Here is a 13,360-nt window from a genome sequence, read left to right as displayed (position 1 = left end):
ATAGCTGGTCAACATGAGGACTCGTTACAGTTTTAGATTTTCAAGAGCACCGATATGTAGGCTTGGCATAGCTGGTCGGGTGTGAACATGCAAAAGGTGCATCACCTGTTTGTAGGTGTTAAACATTAGGATTAGGGTGGTAAGACCTTAATTGATGGACCGGAATGCGACTCTCTTACTACCCAACCTTGCAGACAATTCATAAAGCACATGGGAGCTGGTGTGGGCTGCTGCATACACTAGCAGTCACAAAATATGCTCATTTCATATTATTGTTTCAAAATATTTGATTGTTCGTATATATAAATGCTCCCAAAAGAATTGATATTTGATTGTTTGTATATATAAAATGCTCCCAAAAGAAATGAAATTACCTGAATCACTAGTGACTGAAAGTGGATCCGACGTTGTGGAGATATGGATAATATTAAATAGATGATGATAAATGAATAGGAAGATCTGGTTAGATAACTTACAAGTTATTGATTATACGTGTAAAACTTGATTAGCAAGTTTGGCATCTGCGAGATATGGAGCAACTGGTAGGCAGTCAATCCTTGGTTCAAATCTCAAACAAGCTCAGGGCCTACACATGCCAGGAGCACGTGGGTAGGGAATGGTCAGTTTTACCAAATTATGCAAGATGCCGCTTCTTTCAAAGCAAAACCTGTTGGATTTTTTCAAACTATAAAGGCCTTTCAAGCCTGTCCATTAGCTTAGAATGCGTGTTCTTGACGTGGCAGTGACAGTGGAGCCTAAAATCCCAACAGTGAAATGTTGGGTGCCTTTTTTATAAGATGGCGACAGAAAGGCCAGAAAATAATAGAAATTCCCTTGCATAGATGCTTTGAACCACCAACCAAACCCAAACACCACGCGAAGATCCAAATCTTACAATGCTAATCTTTTAATGTAGTAAACAACATTACCTTAGACTTCTTTTTCTTTATGATTCTCAAAATTCATATTGGTTTCCTAACAAGCCAAAATGGGGTTTCATAGTTTCTCAAACATTGATTCACGCCCTCCGTTACAGCAACTCTTTTCTTTCAGAAAAATCTGCTACCATCGTTTAATTGGATCAAATTAATCTAAATTAACAAATTTAAACCCAAAGACCTATTCAAAACGCTTAATTAGTAACGCACTTTCTCTTTTTAATGACAATAAGAAGAACGCACGAATTTAAGAAAACCCCAGAAAAATATTTTCCGCCATTCTAGCCGAACCTACCTTTTGTGAGACAAAATTATAGCTGTATTAATTGATTTCTATAATTGGACTTGGACATAGTGCTCACATCCTGCCGGTTTATATAAATATCTCTCCCCTCTTCCTCTTTTCCCCTCTCGAGTCAACATATTGCCAATAAATTTGGTCCAACGATCTGTTGATGAATTTATTGAAAACTACAGTGGTACTCATTTAAAAACTGTAATTCTAATTAGCATTAAATTATAATACCCCCTCTCACTACTGGTAAAGCATTCTTGCTTACAAAAAAATACGATGTTTTTTTCCACGTGCATATTGGCATAAAATACGAAAAGTTTATGAATGAAGGGGTTGGCACAGGGACACTACTGATGTATGTATATATAAAAGGGGCCACACACAAACGTTCTCAAAATAAGGGATGTATATTAAAAAGAATAAAGAGTTAGGTGAAAGTTTCTGCTCCCTGTCGGTCGGTGAGTCTCTCTCATTCACACAAAAATGGAGGCAAGCATTTAAACAAGCTTCACATCAACTCAACTTGTATTGGTGCATGTTGATAACAAATAATATTTTAATATAAAACAATCACTTATCCTATCATAGGTCTCATAAGTGCTATTTAAGAGCAATGATACTTTGGTATTATCTTCTCATGAATCTGACCTAAAAGTGAGACAAATACTTATCAAATGAAGCAATGGATCTACTTTAATTCTTTTCCATGCACCGACAAGCCATTGGATACCGGGTCCCTTTTCAGCCACGAGTTGGCTAATATCGTTGCTTGTGATTTTATGGGCCACGCACGCACGATTAGGTCTCACGGTTCCGTTGAACGAAACGAAGCAGGATCCGAATGTCTGGAAGTTGGATTTGGATCCCGACCCAGATCTGCACCCGGTGGTGACACTTAGCAGAGAGCAGCCCTAAAACTGCCATGGAAGATGCTCCGCCCGCGGAGGCGTTTTCGACGCCGAAAGGAATGGCATCTTCGATAATTCTCCCAAGCGCAAGGGCGTTTTCTGGATGCCGCGGCCGATGCTGAGTCGCTATAGAGCCTCTGCCACGCGAGCTCCTCTGGCGCACCGATCCTTCCTTCTTTCCTTCCTGCTGCTTCTTCTTTCTTTCTTCTTCTCCTCCTCCTCCTCCTCCTCCTCCTTCCGTCGAACTGTTGAGATCTCGAACATTACGGAGAAGAAGGCAAGCAGATCGAGGAAGAGGAAGAAAATAGCCACGTTTCTGAGGTTTGCTTTCTCCACGATGCCGCATTACCCATTCCTTCTTTGCCTTTCTTGTCTCCTCGCAGCGTCTGCTTGAAAATCTCGTTTACGTCTTTGCAATGGATTCAAGGCACTTGATTGAATTTTTAGTGATTTGAAAAGCTGTTTTGGTTTGTTTTTGTTTTTTTCATTTTTTTTTTTTCACTTCCCCCCTCCCGCTTCTCTGTGTCTATCTCTATGTTAGATGCGGCAAAGATTTTAGGCAGGCTGGAGGACTAACTTGGTGTAGGAATGGACTAACTTATCCACATATCTTGGAGAAGTTGGATACTTTGATGCAACTTTTTGCGCTCTGTGGCGCCGTTCTTGTCTGGGCGTCTCTGTTTTTCTTCAGAAACATATGCTGAGATTTGCGCGAGCGACAGATTGAATTTGAAGGCGTTAACTCTTTTTTTCTGCTACAGATAATGTTCTTTTTTATTTTTCTGAAAATTTAGTGTGAAGGCGATTCAAATTGAGCCATTTATTGAGTAACCTTTTCAAAAGACACTTCTGGAACAGACTTTGTGTGTGTGTACGTGTGTGCACGCGCAGGTGTGAATGACGGAGTACTTGTTAGATCAATTCCGGAGTAGTAGGCATTTTCTTGATGTTTGAAACCTATTCGTTCATTCAGAAGCCTGGGAATACTCCATAGAACAAATTGTTGCACAAAGTCTTGGATTTGCTCTGGCAATGGGTGCATGCACGCATACTCCTTTAAAGATTTTGTTTTCTTTACCATTTTTAGCTTTTTTATCACTTTTATTGTGGCCTTCTCAAGGATATGATTATAAGAAGATTTCTCAGCTTCCTTGGTTATTCTTTGATCTCCTTGTTCATCTGAGCAGCATCCTGATTTAGTGATCTAGATTCAATTGCAGCATTCAGTTTCAGGCTTTTATTTGTTTGCAATAGTCATTACAGGTTTAGCCCAGATTCATTTTGCTTGGGTGCCTCCGCACCCATAATCAGCTTATTTTCTTTAACATAACAAGCTTGTTTCGCAATCATGTTGTCAATCAATACTTAGCAATCATATACTGGAGTTTGTCATAGATAAATTTACTTGTTTTTTTCAATGTTGTTTTCATTCCTCATGCTGATTCAATAATATTTTTTGTTCTAGTTTTGGTGATTCTGTTGACTCTTATGGGGTCTGAGGATGTCGTAGAGCTTCTCGAGAAATCATCGGGACCTCATTTCTCAGGGTTTCATTTAGATGGCATAAATGGATTAAATTCACAGGAGGAGCAACCAACGACCTCTAAAACTGAGAGTATGCACAAACAACCATTTATAATTGGTAAGTACTTTATTATTGTTCATCAAAATTAATTCGCAATGCTTTTTGGCATTGATGGTGAGAAACTCAGGGGCATGTATCAACTGGAGGGAACAACACAAGTATTGACATAAATCTGTTGTGATGGCTCAACATGTGCAAGTCAATGCACTACTCTAGGAGTCAAATCGTATTTAATGATAAACAAAGAAGAATCTATGGTCAGACAATGGGAAAATGCCAAAAATACAGTATGTGCTATTGATTCCTGGGACATCATGTTTTTGACGTCACACTATATTTTCCAGGGAAAAGTGCAATTTCCCATATAATAGAACAAGCTTGTATACATATCTTCTATTAGCCCATCAAATTCAGCTACATAATGAAGTGAAGCTTCTTCCTGTAATTGGTTTTATTATCATTTTGGCATTATTCTTGCCAATGGTGCATTTCTGTTGTGCTTTTGCATGAAGTTGATACGTGCTGGATATTTCTTTTTGATAATTAATCCCAGTAATCAAGTTTAGCTTCTGGCTAAGGGCACTGCTATGGAATCCTTTCTCTAGTTTCTATCTGCCTGACATGCCATAGCAAGAATGTTGAAGCATAATTTGTATGGACTTGTTGCTGAATGCAGGAGTAGCTGGTGGCACAGCATCTGGGAAGACCACTGTGTGTGAAATGATAATTGAACAGCTTCGAGATCATCGTGTTGTTCTCATTTGCCAAGTATGGTTACATGCTATACCATCTTGTGACTGTCCTTCATTACCATCGATCTGCTGATACAAGGGCTAGTCCTCTGTCTTTGTTTTATATCTCAACATAATCAAAGTGTGTGCTTCAAAGACTAGCTTGACTTTGACCTTCTTGTTCGTTATCACTGAAAAATATTGTGAACAGATCAACAGAAGTATATGTTTGGGCTTTGTGCCTACCCTTTTGATGCTCTACAGAAAGGGCATAACTCTTAAACATTTTAATACTAAGTCTTGTCCAAATTTAGAAGTACATGGTTTGGAAATCATGCCGCCTTCATTCATTTCTGTGATTTCATGCCCTAGTAGTGAACAATATTAATGTTGGTAAGCCAAAAAAAAAAGAGACTTGCATGTATTTGTAAGTTGTTTGTCCATGTGCATATGACTGATTGTGTATTAGATTAATCAGGTGAATGCAAATTTTCATTTTATTTTATTTTAATAGTACTATTTAAATAAGTTTGAAAGAGATGACATGTTTCTTTGAGCAGCCACATTCATTTGATAATCAATCCCCAAGATATCTGTGCGAAGTCCTTTTGATGCACATTTTCTCATGAGTATTAGAGCCATCAGAAACGCAATGGATTCCCTATGTTTTCCTATGCACCTACCACACATGTACATTTGACAGCATATATTACTGTTTTGTGTTTGGATTATACTGCCTCAGATGCATGAAAAGATTTAAATCCTGATGAACTTGATATTCAACCTTCACTCAGATGCATGGCGTAAAAAAAACAAAGTTTACCTAATATTGTTGGATATGTGAATGCAGCCCTGAAGACAGATCCTTCTCTTGTTGATGTGTGTTGTGGTTCCATACGCTTTAGTGTTTGAGTTATATCCATATGTTTCCTTTGCACTGTTTTCTTTATCTGTCTTTGACAGACTACTTTATTTAGATTTCCTAATTATGGTAGCTCTTATTTGTAGGATTCCTTTTATCATCCTTTGACAGAGGAAGAGCTAGAACATGCTCATGAGTATAATTTTGATCACCCTGGTGAGTATTGCCTCCATGATCCATCACATTAGGGCATAGTCTATTTACTCGACTATTTTGAAGTGTGAATACCATCTTTACTATTTTCCTTTTAGCATGCATGGGTCTATACTCTATCTTTTCCACCAAGGACTTGCATCCATCGGGGCATTAAGAAATTCAGTCAAAAGGGACATGTTTATCATATGATGAATTTTACTTGATATCAAAGGAAAATTTTCCCTCATTATGTGATCATTTTCTTCTAATCTTCTTGTCTGACTTCTTTTTTTTCAATCAGATGCCTTCGACACTGAAAGGCTGCTTTCTTGTATGGAGAAGTTGAAACATGGGGAGTCAGTTGATATTCCAAACTATGATTGTCGGAAAAACTCTGCAGGTCCAACACGTAAGGTACCATTCCAACTGCTTATTAGGTGGATTTATTTTCTTCTTTCTGACCAGAACAAATAGGAGTTATCAATTGAGACCAATATGCCAAGGTGGTCCAAATAGTAACTTGCTGTTATGTCAACTATTATATTGGCTTATATTCTCAAATTACCATGGTACTTGGTAGTTTCTGGCTGCAGATTTGAAGAACATGCACTCTATATTTTTCACTGTAATTTTCTACTTTATTATTGTGATTTGTGTCCTAGGCCCCACATGTTGCTATTCTTTATGTTATCTACGATATCCAGCTTCTCTAACATGCTGCACTTGATTGTTGTAAGTTTTAGATGTCTTAACACTATTTGACTACTTTTATTCAGTTCATTTTTTAGGTAAATAATGTTTTAAATTTTTAAAACATTGTCAGGACTTAATATGAACTTTGGAATGGTATTGTTTGATCATTTTAACCATGAAATGTCAATGTATTGTCTAAAAATTCTCTTGACTGTAGCATTTGTGAACTTGAATTGCTCCAGGTTAACCCCGCAGATGTAATCATTTTAGAAGGCATATTAATCTTGCATGATCCTCGGGTCCGAGAATTGATGAACATGAAGATCTTCGTTGATACAGGTTTTTCTTTGTCTATACTCTTCAGACTACACACCAACTTGCACATATTAAAATTCTGTGCTTGGCCAGCTTGAGGCCATCTTAATTAGGTCCAGTAAGGTCTCAAAATCATGCATGGCTAAGACGTGTGGTCATCCATTCATGTCTTGAACCATAACCAGGGAATTGCTGAGGGCTGTACTTTTTCTGCATGATGTCCTCTCACTCACACATGTTTCCACCTTCCACAAATTTGTCCTCTTGGAGAGGACTCATTTGTCTAAATGAGCTTATCGGATTTCTTGTCATTTTCCTTCCCTAATATTCTTGGTGAGAAACCTAGAAGAAGTGACTCTGAAGCTTAAATTAGTGCAGCTAGTCTCCTACCATGAAAATAGTGTCTTGGTTGTTCAAAAAATTATGTGAAATTTTTAGCTCCTGCTTTTTGATATAGAATATGAGAGGAACTTAAGAATAATATCCAGTGCAGATGCTGATATACGATTGGCAAGGAGAATAAGACGTGACACTGTTGAGAAAGGGAGAGATGTTCGAATGGTGCTAGACCAGGTTAGCAAATTCTTTTGAAAATTTTTAGTGTAAATTCTGAAGTACTTTTGCATCTCATGAGTATAAAAAAGTAAGCAAGCATATGTTGTACTCAATTTAGTGGATAGCAGTTTTGTCTGTAATGTCAAAAGAGGTATGGAGCAGTGGAGCACATGCTTGTGTACTTCCTAAATTGTTCCTTTTTCCTGTAGCTTCTGACAATTGTTTGTGATTCATATGAAATGATGCTTAATTTTGATTTAGGTATTGGCATTAGATATTTAGGGTGTTGACCTTATGGCCTAAGTATCAGTGTATTAATAGTTTTTGTTTTCTTATTTGCTAATTGCTAGTAGTTTTCAGATAATCAGGGTTCAGAGAACTCATGTTAAGCTTATTTTTTGTGTATGTTATCTTCTATTTGTGTTATTTTCATTATCCCATTCACAATTTTGTCTGTAATTACTGCAGTACTCAAAATTCGTGAAGCCTGCTTTTGATGACTTCATACTGCCATCAAAGAAATATGCTGATATTATCATGCCCCGTGGAGGTGATAACCATGTTGCTGTCGATCTGATTGTGCAACATATCCACACAAAACTTGGGCAGCATGATTTGTGCAAGATATATCCAAATCTGTATGTTATCCATTCAACTTTTCAGGTAACATGGCTCCCTTTGTTTCGCTGATGGAGTTTTAATTTTGGTGTTCCATCTGAACCTTATCCTGTGCAAAATCCCCCCAAAACAATTTATTTGTCAGTCCTTTAATTCTTCTTTCAGTTCTGAATATGAGGTTTTGTTTATAGTGGTGACCTTAAATTGTTTCAGATTCGTGGTATGCATACGCTAATACGTGATGCACAGACAACGAAGCATGACTTTGTATTTTATGCTGATCGCTTGATCCGTTTGGTTAGTAAGGCTCTTTAGTAAGCAAGGTTAATTTACAAATAATGATGTGAGATTCCAGCTGTGCATCTCATGGACAGGTTGTTGAACATGGATTAGGCCATCTTCCGTTTATTGAAAAGCAGGTGATCACTCCAACAGGTAAGCTGCAACATTGCCTTTACTTGCTCGTGAATTTGTTCAGAGTCTTAAGAATTGTGAGCATTGCATATGTGCCTGTCATTCCTGTAATTTCTTGTATATCCTATAGGATACTGCCATAATATTGTCTAGGAAATTAATTTCAGTGAGTATCTTGTGATTGAATCTTTTTATTGAGATGAAATGTTCCATGTGGTGATATTTTCTGAATAGAGAAACCTTTTGTCGCTTCTCTTGCAGTGCAAGTGCCAGAACATTGTTGTGCAGCATGTGGTTTTATGAGTTTATTGTTGATACAACTCTTGCCATCATAATCATGTCCTCGGTTGTTGTACTGCACTGACATGTGAAACCTTTTCTTCAAACTGTATCGCTTTGTCACACAGTTGTAAGGTGCAGCATTTTTCAGAAAAAACATGGGTATAGTGATATATATGTATATTGACTAGTGAGTGAATGGTGACTCAGACTATCCAAAGTCATCCAGTCATCTAACCAGGGCCGTTCATTTGAAGTAGATGGATGGATGAGGGAAAACAAGGGGAAAATGTGAACTAATACTAGATGAGGAAAATGACCATCACATTTTTCTCTTAAGTTCTTAACCGTCCATCATGATGGATCAGACAACACTGGTTAGATGGTTGGGTGACCCTGAAAAGTCAGAGTTACCATTCAATTTTCCTGTATATACAATTAACAAGATATATTTTGACGACTGATCTGCCATGAAGAAGCAATCGTTTGTCACCCCCACCCCCCCACCCCACCCCACCCCCACCCCCTCCTTTCCACTCGAACCGTGTTGAGTCATGCATGGTGATTTCTTGAGCAGCCTGTCTTACTTCTTTCTCATTTGAGAATTTAAAATGTGAAGTTCATAGCCTTTGCAGAGCATTTGATGGATCTGAAATGTTCTGATCGGTGAAACATTTCAGGCTGTATGGCATGAAAGGTACTCCAAAAAAAATAGTTGGAGATCACATCTCTGACTGAAACCTGGAAAAGGTGTATAAATCTCCTTATAACAACGAGAAATTAAATCTGACATCTTGTTTGGTGTTTGATGGCAAACCAATGTTGCAAATACCAAAGTCCATATTGTTTCAATATTCTTGGCATTTTGATATATTGGCCATGCTGAAAACTCATTTTCACTTTCTTTTACTGTATCTTGTTTTAATGAGATTTTGAAGTAAATTCATTAAAGAAAAAGTTAAAATGCAAAAAATAAGAAAAATTTTTGAAAGCGATTGAAATTTGTTAATGATTTTGTTAAGATAATCTCAAAAAGTAAAAGAAATTGATAAGTTTGGTTGGGTGGGGGGTGGGGGGGAGATTACAGGAATAATGTTGTGCCAAAATGACATGGTGGTGGTTGTGCTATAAGGCGAGCATGGGGCATGCAAGATGTGGGTGTAGACATTTCCACTGAATAGTGGAAATTGATGCTATCTTTGCATCCAAGAACGACAACTTATGGCACAAGTGTAAACCATAGCCACAAATATTGCAATATTTTTGAAAATATCGCGATATTAATGAAAAAAATAAAGAAAATAGAAGAAACGGGAAAATATCACATATATTGAAAAAACGTTAAAAATGAATTTCTCATGATTTTATCGTGTTTTTTTCATTTATTTTTATTTCATTTTCTGTTTTTTATTTTTTTCAACTTTTGTTTTGTTGTTTTATTTCCTCTTGCTTTAGGTATTTAACATGACCTCCTAAATGCAATACAATACTTATTAACTTTTCATTTCTTGTATTTTGACCTAACATTTTGATTTTTATTTTTTAGAAAAACTGATATATTTAAAAAAAAAAAACAACTTTGCCGATAAATACCTGAGAAAAAACTCATTGATAAAATCCCAGAACAATATTTGTGGCTACGATGTAAACCCATATCAACCAAATGGGAGGAAGCTGAGCCCATCTTCAGCCAAAAAATGGGGAAGGGAGATGGATTGCAGATCCATCTCCTGCTAAAAAGTGGGAAAAGGAGGAAGGGCTTGAGGCACTCTTAGGGCAAAAGAAATGTGAGCCGCTCCTCAGAGTGAGACTCCTTACATGTGTTTGTTTGTGTGTGTGTGTGTGAGTGAAAGAGAGAGAAAGGGAGAGAAAGGTTACTCGTTTCAGATGGCAGGGGAGAGACACAGTGTATCAAAAGGTGAGTGGTGAACACTTTTTGGCTCAGTGAAGTTTCTTTTTCTTCACATTGTTCAGCGATTTTCTTAAATGGGAAGAAGAAACCAATGTGGTATATGGAATTAGGATAGTTTGGATCTGACTCTTATGAAGGATCCGTCTAGCACTTTGGTTTTTTTTTTTACTCATTTGGAGCCGGATCCATTTGGGCCAGTTTGCTTAGGGACCCTATTGACCCTATTTAAAGTTACGTGTGGTTATTTTGTTATTCATTGGTTGAGATTAAAAAGATTTAGCGCTAATTTCAGTTTTCCTTTGCTTTCTTCATTCTGTGTTTCCTTTTATTCATTTTATGTTCACCGCATTCTTCTGCAGGTATTACAGTGACAAACTCTAATCCCCACCTCATATATCTATACCCAAACAGGCCCTTAAAGACCTTTGAACTTGTCACTTTGTGTACTATTTTTAGATTTCAGGGTTTCCTTCTTACTGTTTCAATTCCATGCAATTGCATTGTATTGGGAGATGTGATATCAAATAAATAGATGTGCATTCTTTGCAGTCAGATTCAGCATTGAGGTCACATTGTTATTTTCCTCGATTCATTTTTCACTGGATGATGTCCTAGCATTAAACTGGCTGCTATTTTATTTACTAACCAAGTTTTACTTCATCTAAAGTACCTGACACTCCATTTGATGCAGGTTCAGTGTACACTGGAGTGGATTTCTGTAAAAGACTTTGTGGTGTCTCCGTCATCAGAAGGTACTTCTTGTTTTGTGCAAAATTGGATGTTATTTTCATCCAAGAAACACTCGTCTTTTCTTTTTCACATTGGCTAAATTACTTGTCTAATTTTGATGTAGCTCTTTGAATCGTTAAGTTTGCTTCTTACCTTAAACTTTAGTGAAAAACTTAATATTCAGCCGTCTTATGCAACTTTTACTTTTTAGAAGCAACTTATTTATCATCTTTTTTGTTCCGAGGGTCTAACACAGAAGTCTGTTGTATGTTACACCCATTACAGTATGGTAACAACTATTGTTGCCGGTGTATCATTTTTTTTTTTGTGCATAATTACGTTATGTAATATAACATACCCTTTGAAACATATTTTTTAGGGGTGTGTTGTATCTTTGGTGTGTTGTATTTTTCTCTACATAAGTATTAGTTACATTGTGTTTCACAATGCATTCTACAACATGCTATATCAGGTTCAAGACTGCGTTCTTTGTTCTCGTACCTTCTCTCTGAGCTCCTCCCTGAACGCAGATGCACATACAAGGGGCAAACAGAGAGAGAGAGAGAACCATTAACCAAGAAATGGTCCTTGCTGACATTTAGCATGCGAGACATTGGCCCCAAACATGCACAAGACTAATACCAAATGTATAGTCAGCTTTATTTGCCCCGATGTGACATAGCATAGTGGAGCACCAGCCCTTGCATAAGCCAAGTGTAAATTGGACAGAAAAAATTCATCTTTGTTTCATTTCATGAATATTTTATTGTATTGCCATGTGTACTGCAGTTTGAGAACACAATGGCGTATCAATGTCATGTAAAATCTTGTAAACACAGAAAAAAGATCCTTCTCACAAGTTAATCTGATCGCATGATTTCACTACAATTCTACTTTTGAGTGATGTCTGGTCACCCTTTCCCCAATTTCACAACAATAGGCTTCTTTAAACCAAATGGAAACTTGCTTTGATTTCTAAGTTCATGCTTGCACATCTACCTGTAATTTTTCCTATTTTAGTCAAGCGGTCATTTGAACGTGATCATATAGTGTTGGAATGTCTCTTTTAGATCGATCCCTTTTATTTAGCATACATTTACATAATATGTCAGTGGGGAGAGCATGGAGAATGCACTGCGAGCATGTTGCAAAGGGATTAAGATTGGGAAGATACTAATCCACAGAGAAGGAGATAATGGTCAACAGGTTTGTGTTCTGGGAATTATTACACTTGACCTGCCTCTGATTTTCAATCTATTTACTGGTATTTGGTTTATTCATGCAGCTGATTTATGAGAAATTACCTGAAGACATCTCCAAGCGACATGTTCTTCTGTTAGATCCCATCCTTGGCACAGGTTTGAGTTTCTCTATGTGATTTGGATCGGTTAACTACTATCATATATTACAAATCGATGTCTGACTTGCGTTGTCTTGTGATCATTGTGGTGCATTATTTTTCTAGTACCATGAAGTTGCTGTTCTTCTCCTTAGAGGCATGAAGCCCTTGTTTTCCCTTTTTACAGGGAATTCAGCAGTCCAAGCCATCTCACTAATAATCCAGAAAGGGGTGCCAGAATGCAATATCATATTTCTCAATCTCATCTCGGTAAGATGCTCCTTTGTCAGCGTTTAGATTTTATCGTAGTTCTACCGGGCGTCCAAATGAAAATGCGGGCATTTGTCCTTCCATCTTCTAGCCAAATTTTCTCTTAGGCGTTTTATCTCTAATTCTAGACTCTCATCACTTTGCAATTGTGTTCATCCTGGAAAAATAATGAAGGCACCCCAAGGAGTACATGTGGTGTGCCAGAATTTTCCGAGAATCAAGATTGTGACGTCAGAGATAGAGACCGGTCTCAATGAAGAATTCCGTGTTGTTCCTGGTATGGGGGAATTTGGCGATCGATATTTTGGCACAGATGATGATGATGATGCTCAGCAAACATAGGACGCCCGATATCTGCACATTTTTGCCATTTTTTATATGAGGCCTAGATTCTGGAAGTAACTACTTGCTCTTCGGGATAGTTGTGTCGTCTCCTCGAGCGTCTATTTTTCTCCTCTAATTTTCTTTCTCTCTCTATATATATATATAAACTACGAGCCAGTGTGTGAGGCTTCCACTCTATTGCCTTGCGGCTTTGATGTTCATACGTTATGAAGCAATTTTCTAATAATGGCTTTTGTGATTTCTTTCCCCAATCCCCATGTTCTGTCTCACTCGCCATTTTCGAAACCTCTGCTTTCTTCCCGTAATTTCTGCCTGTGATCCGTCATCTTCGTAATAAAAAAATTGTCCGTCTTTTCTTGATGGTGTCAACAAAGAGC

The 13,360-nt window shown here is 37.5% G+C and overlaps 1 protein-coding gene across 1 annotated transcript; it reads left to right on the top strand.

Annotated features, from left to right (window-relative positions):
* The first annotated feature begins 2,262 nt into the window (after positions 1 to 2,262).
* On the top strand, positions 2,263 to 13,234 carry LOC116251014 (uridine kinase-like protein 4). The gene is made up of 15 exons (XM_031625062.2): positions 2,263 to 2,462; positions 3,607 to 3,783; positions 4,403 to 4,494; positions 5,466 to 5,535; positions 5,816 to 5,928; positions 6,450 to 6,546; positions 7,016 to 7,095; positions 7,546 to 7,740; positions 7,909 to 7,992; positions 8,070 to 8,130; positions 10,992 to 11,052; positions 12,142 to 12,235; positions 12,315 to 12,387; positions 12,556 to 12,638; positions 12,813 to 13,234. The coding sequence occupies exons 2-15, from the start codon at positions 3,630 to 3,632 to the stop codon at positions 12,978 to 12,980; spliced, it is 1,425 nt and encodes a 474-aa protein (XP_031480922.1). The 5' UTR covers positions 2,263 to 2,462; positions 3,607 to 3,629; the 3' UTR covers positions 12,981 to 13,234.
* The last annotated feature ends 126 nt before the right edge of the window (positions 13,235 to 13,360 follow it).

Source organism: Nymphaea colorata, chromosome 3 (genome assembly GCF_008831285.2).
Source record: "Nymphaea colorata isolate Beijing-Zhang1983 chromosome 3, ASM883128v2, whole genome shotgun sequence".
Lineage (NCBI taxonomy): Eukaryota > Viridiplantae > Streptophyta > Magnoliopsida > Nymphaeales > Nymphaeaceae > Nymphaea > Nymphaea colorata.
This window is presented reverse-complemented; position numbering and strand designations above follow the sequence as displayed.

Coding starts and splice junctions, on each gene's coding strand:
- LOC116251014 (XM_031625062.2), top strand. CDS start 3,630: ATGGGGTCTGAGGATGTCGTAGAGCTTCTCGAGAAATCATCGGGACCT. Junction 7,096..7,545: donor TTCGAATGGTGCTAGACCAG/GTTAGCAAATTC, acceptor TAATTACTGCAG/TACTCAAAATTCGTGAAGCC. Junction 7,993..8,069: donor CTGATCGCTTGATCCGTTTG/GTTAGTAAGGCT, acceptor TCTCATGGACAG/GTTGTTGAACATGGATTAGG.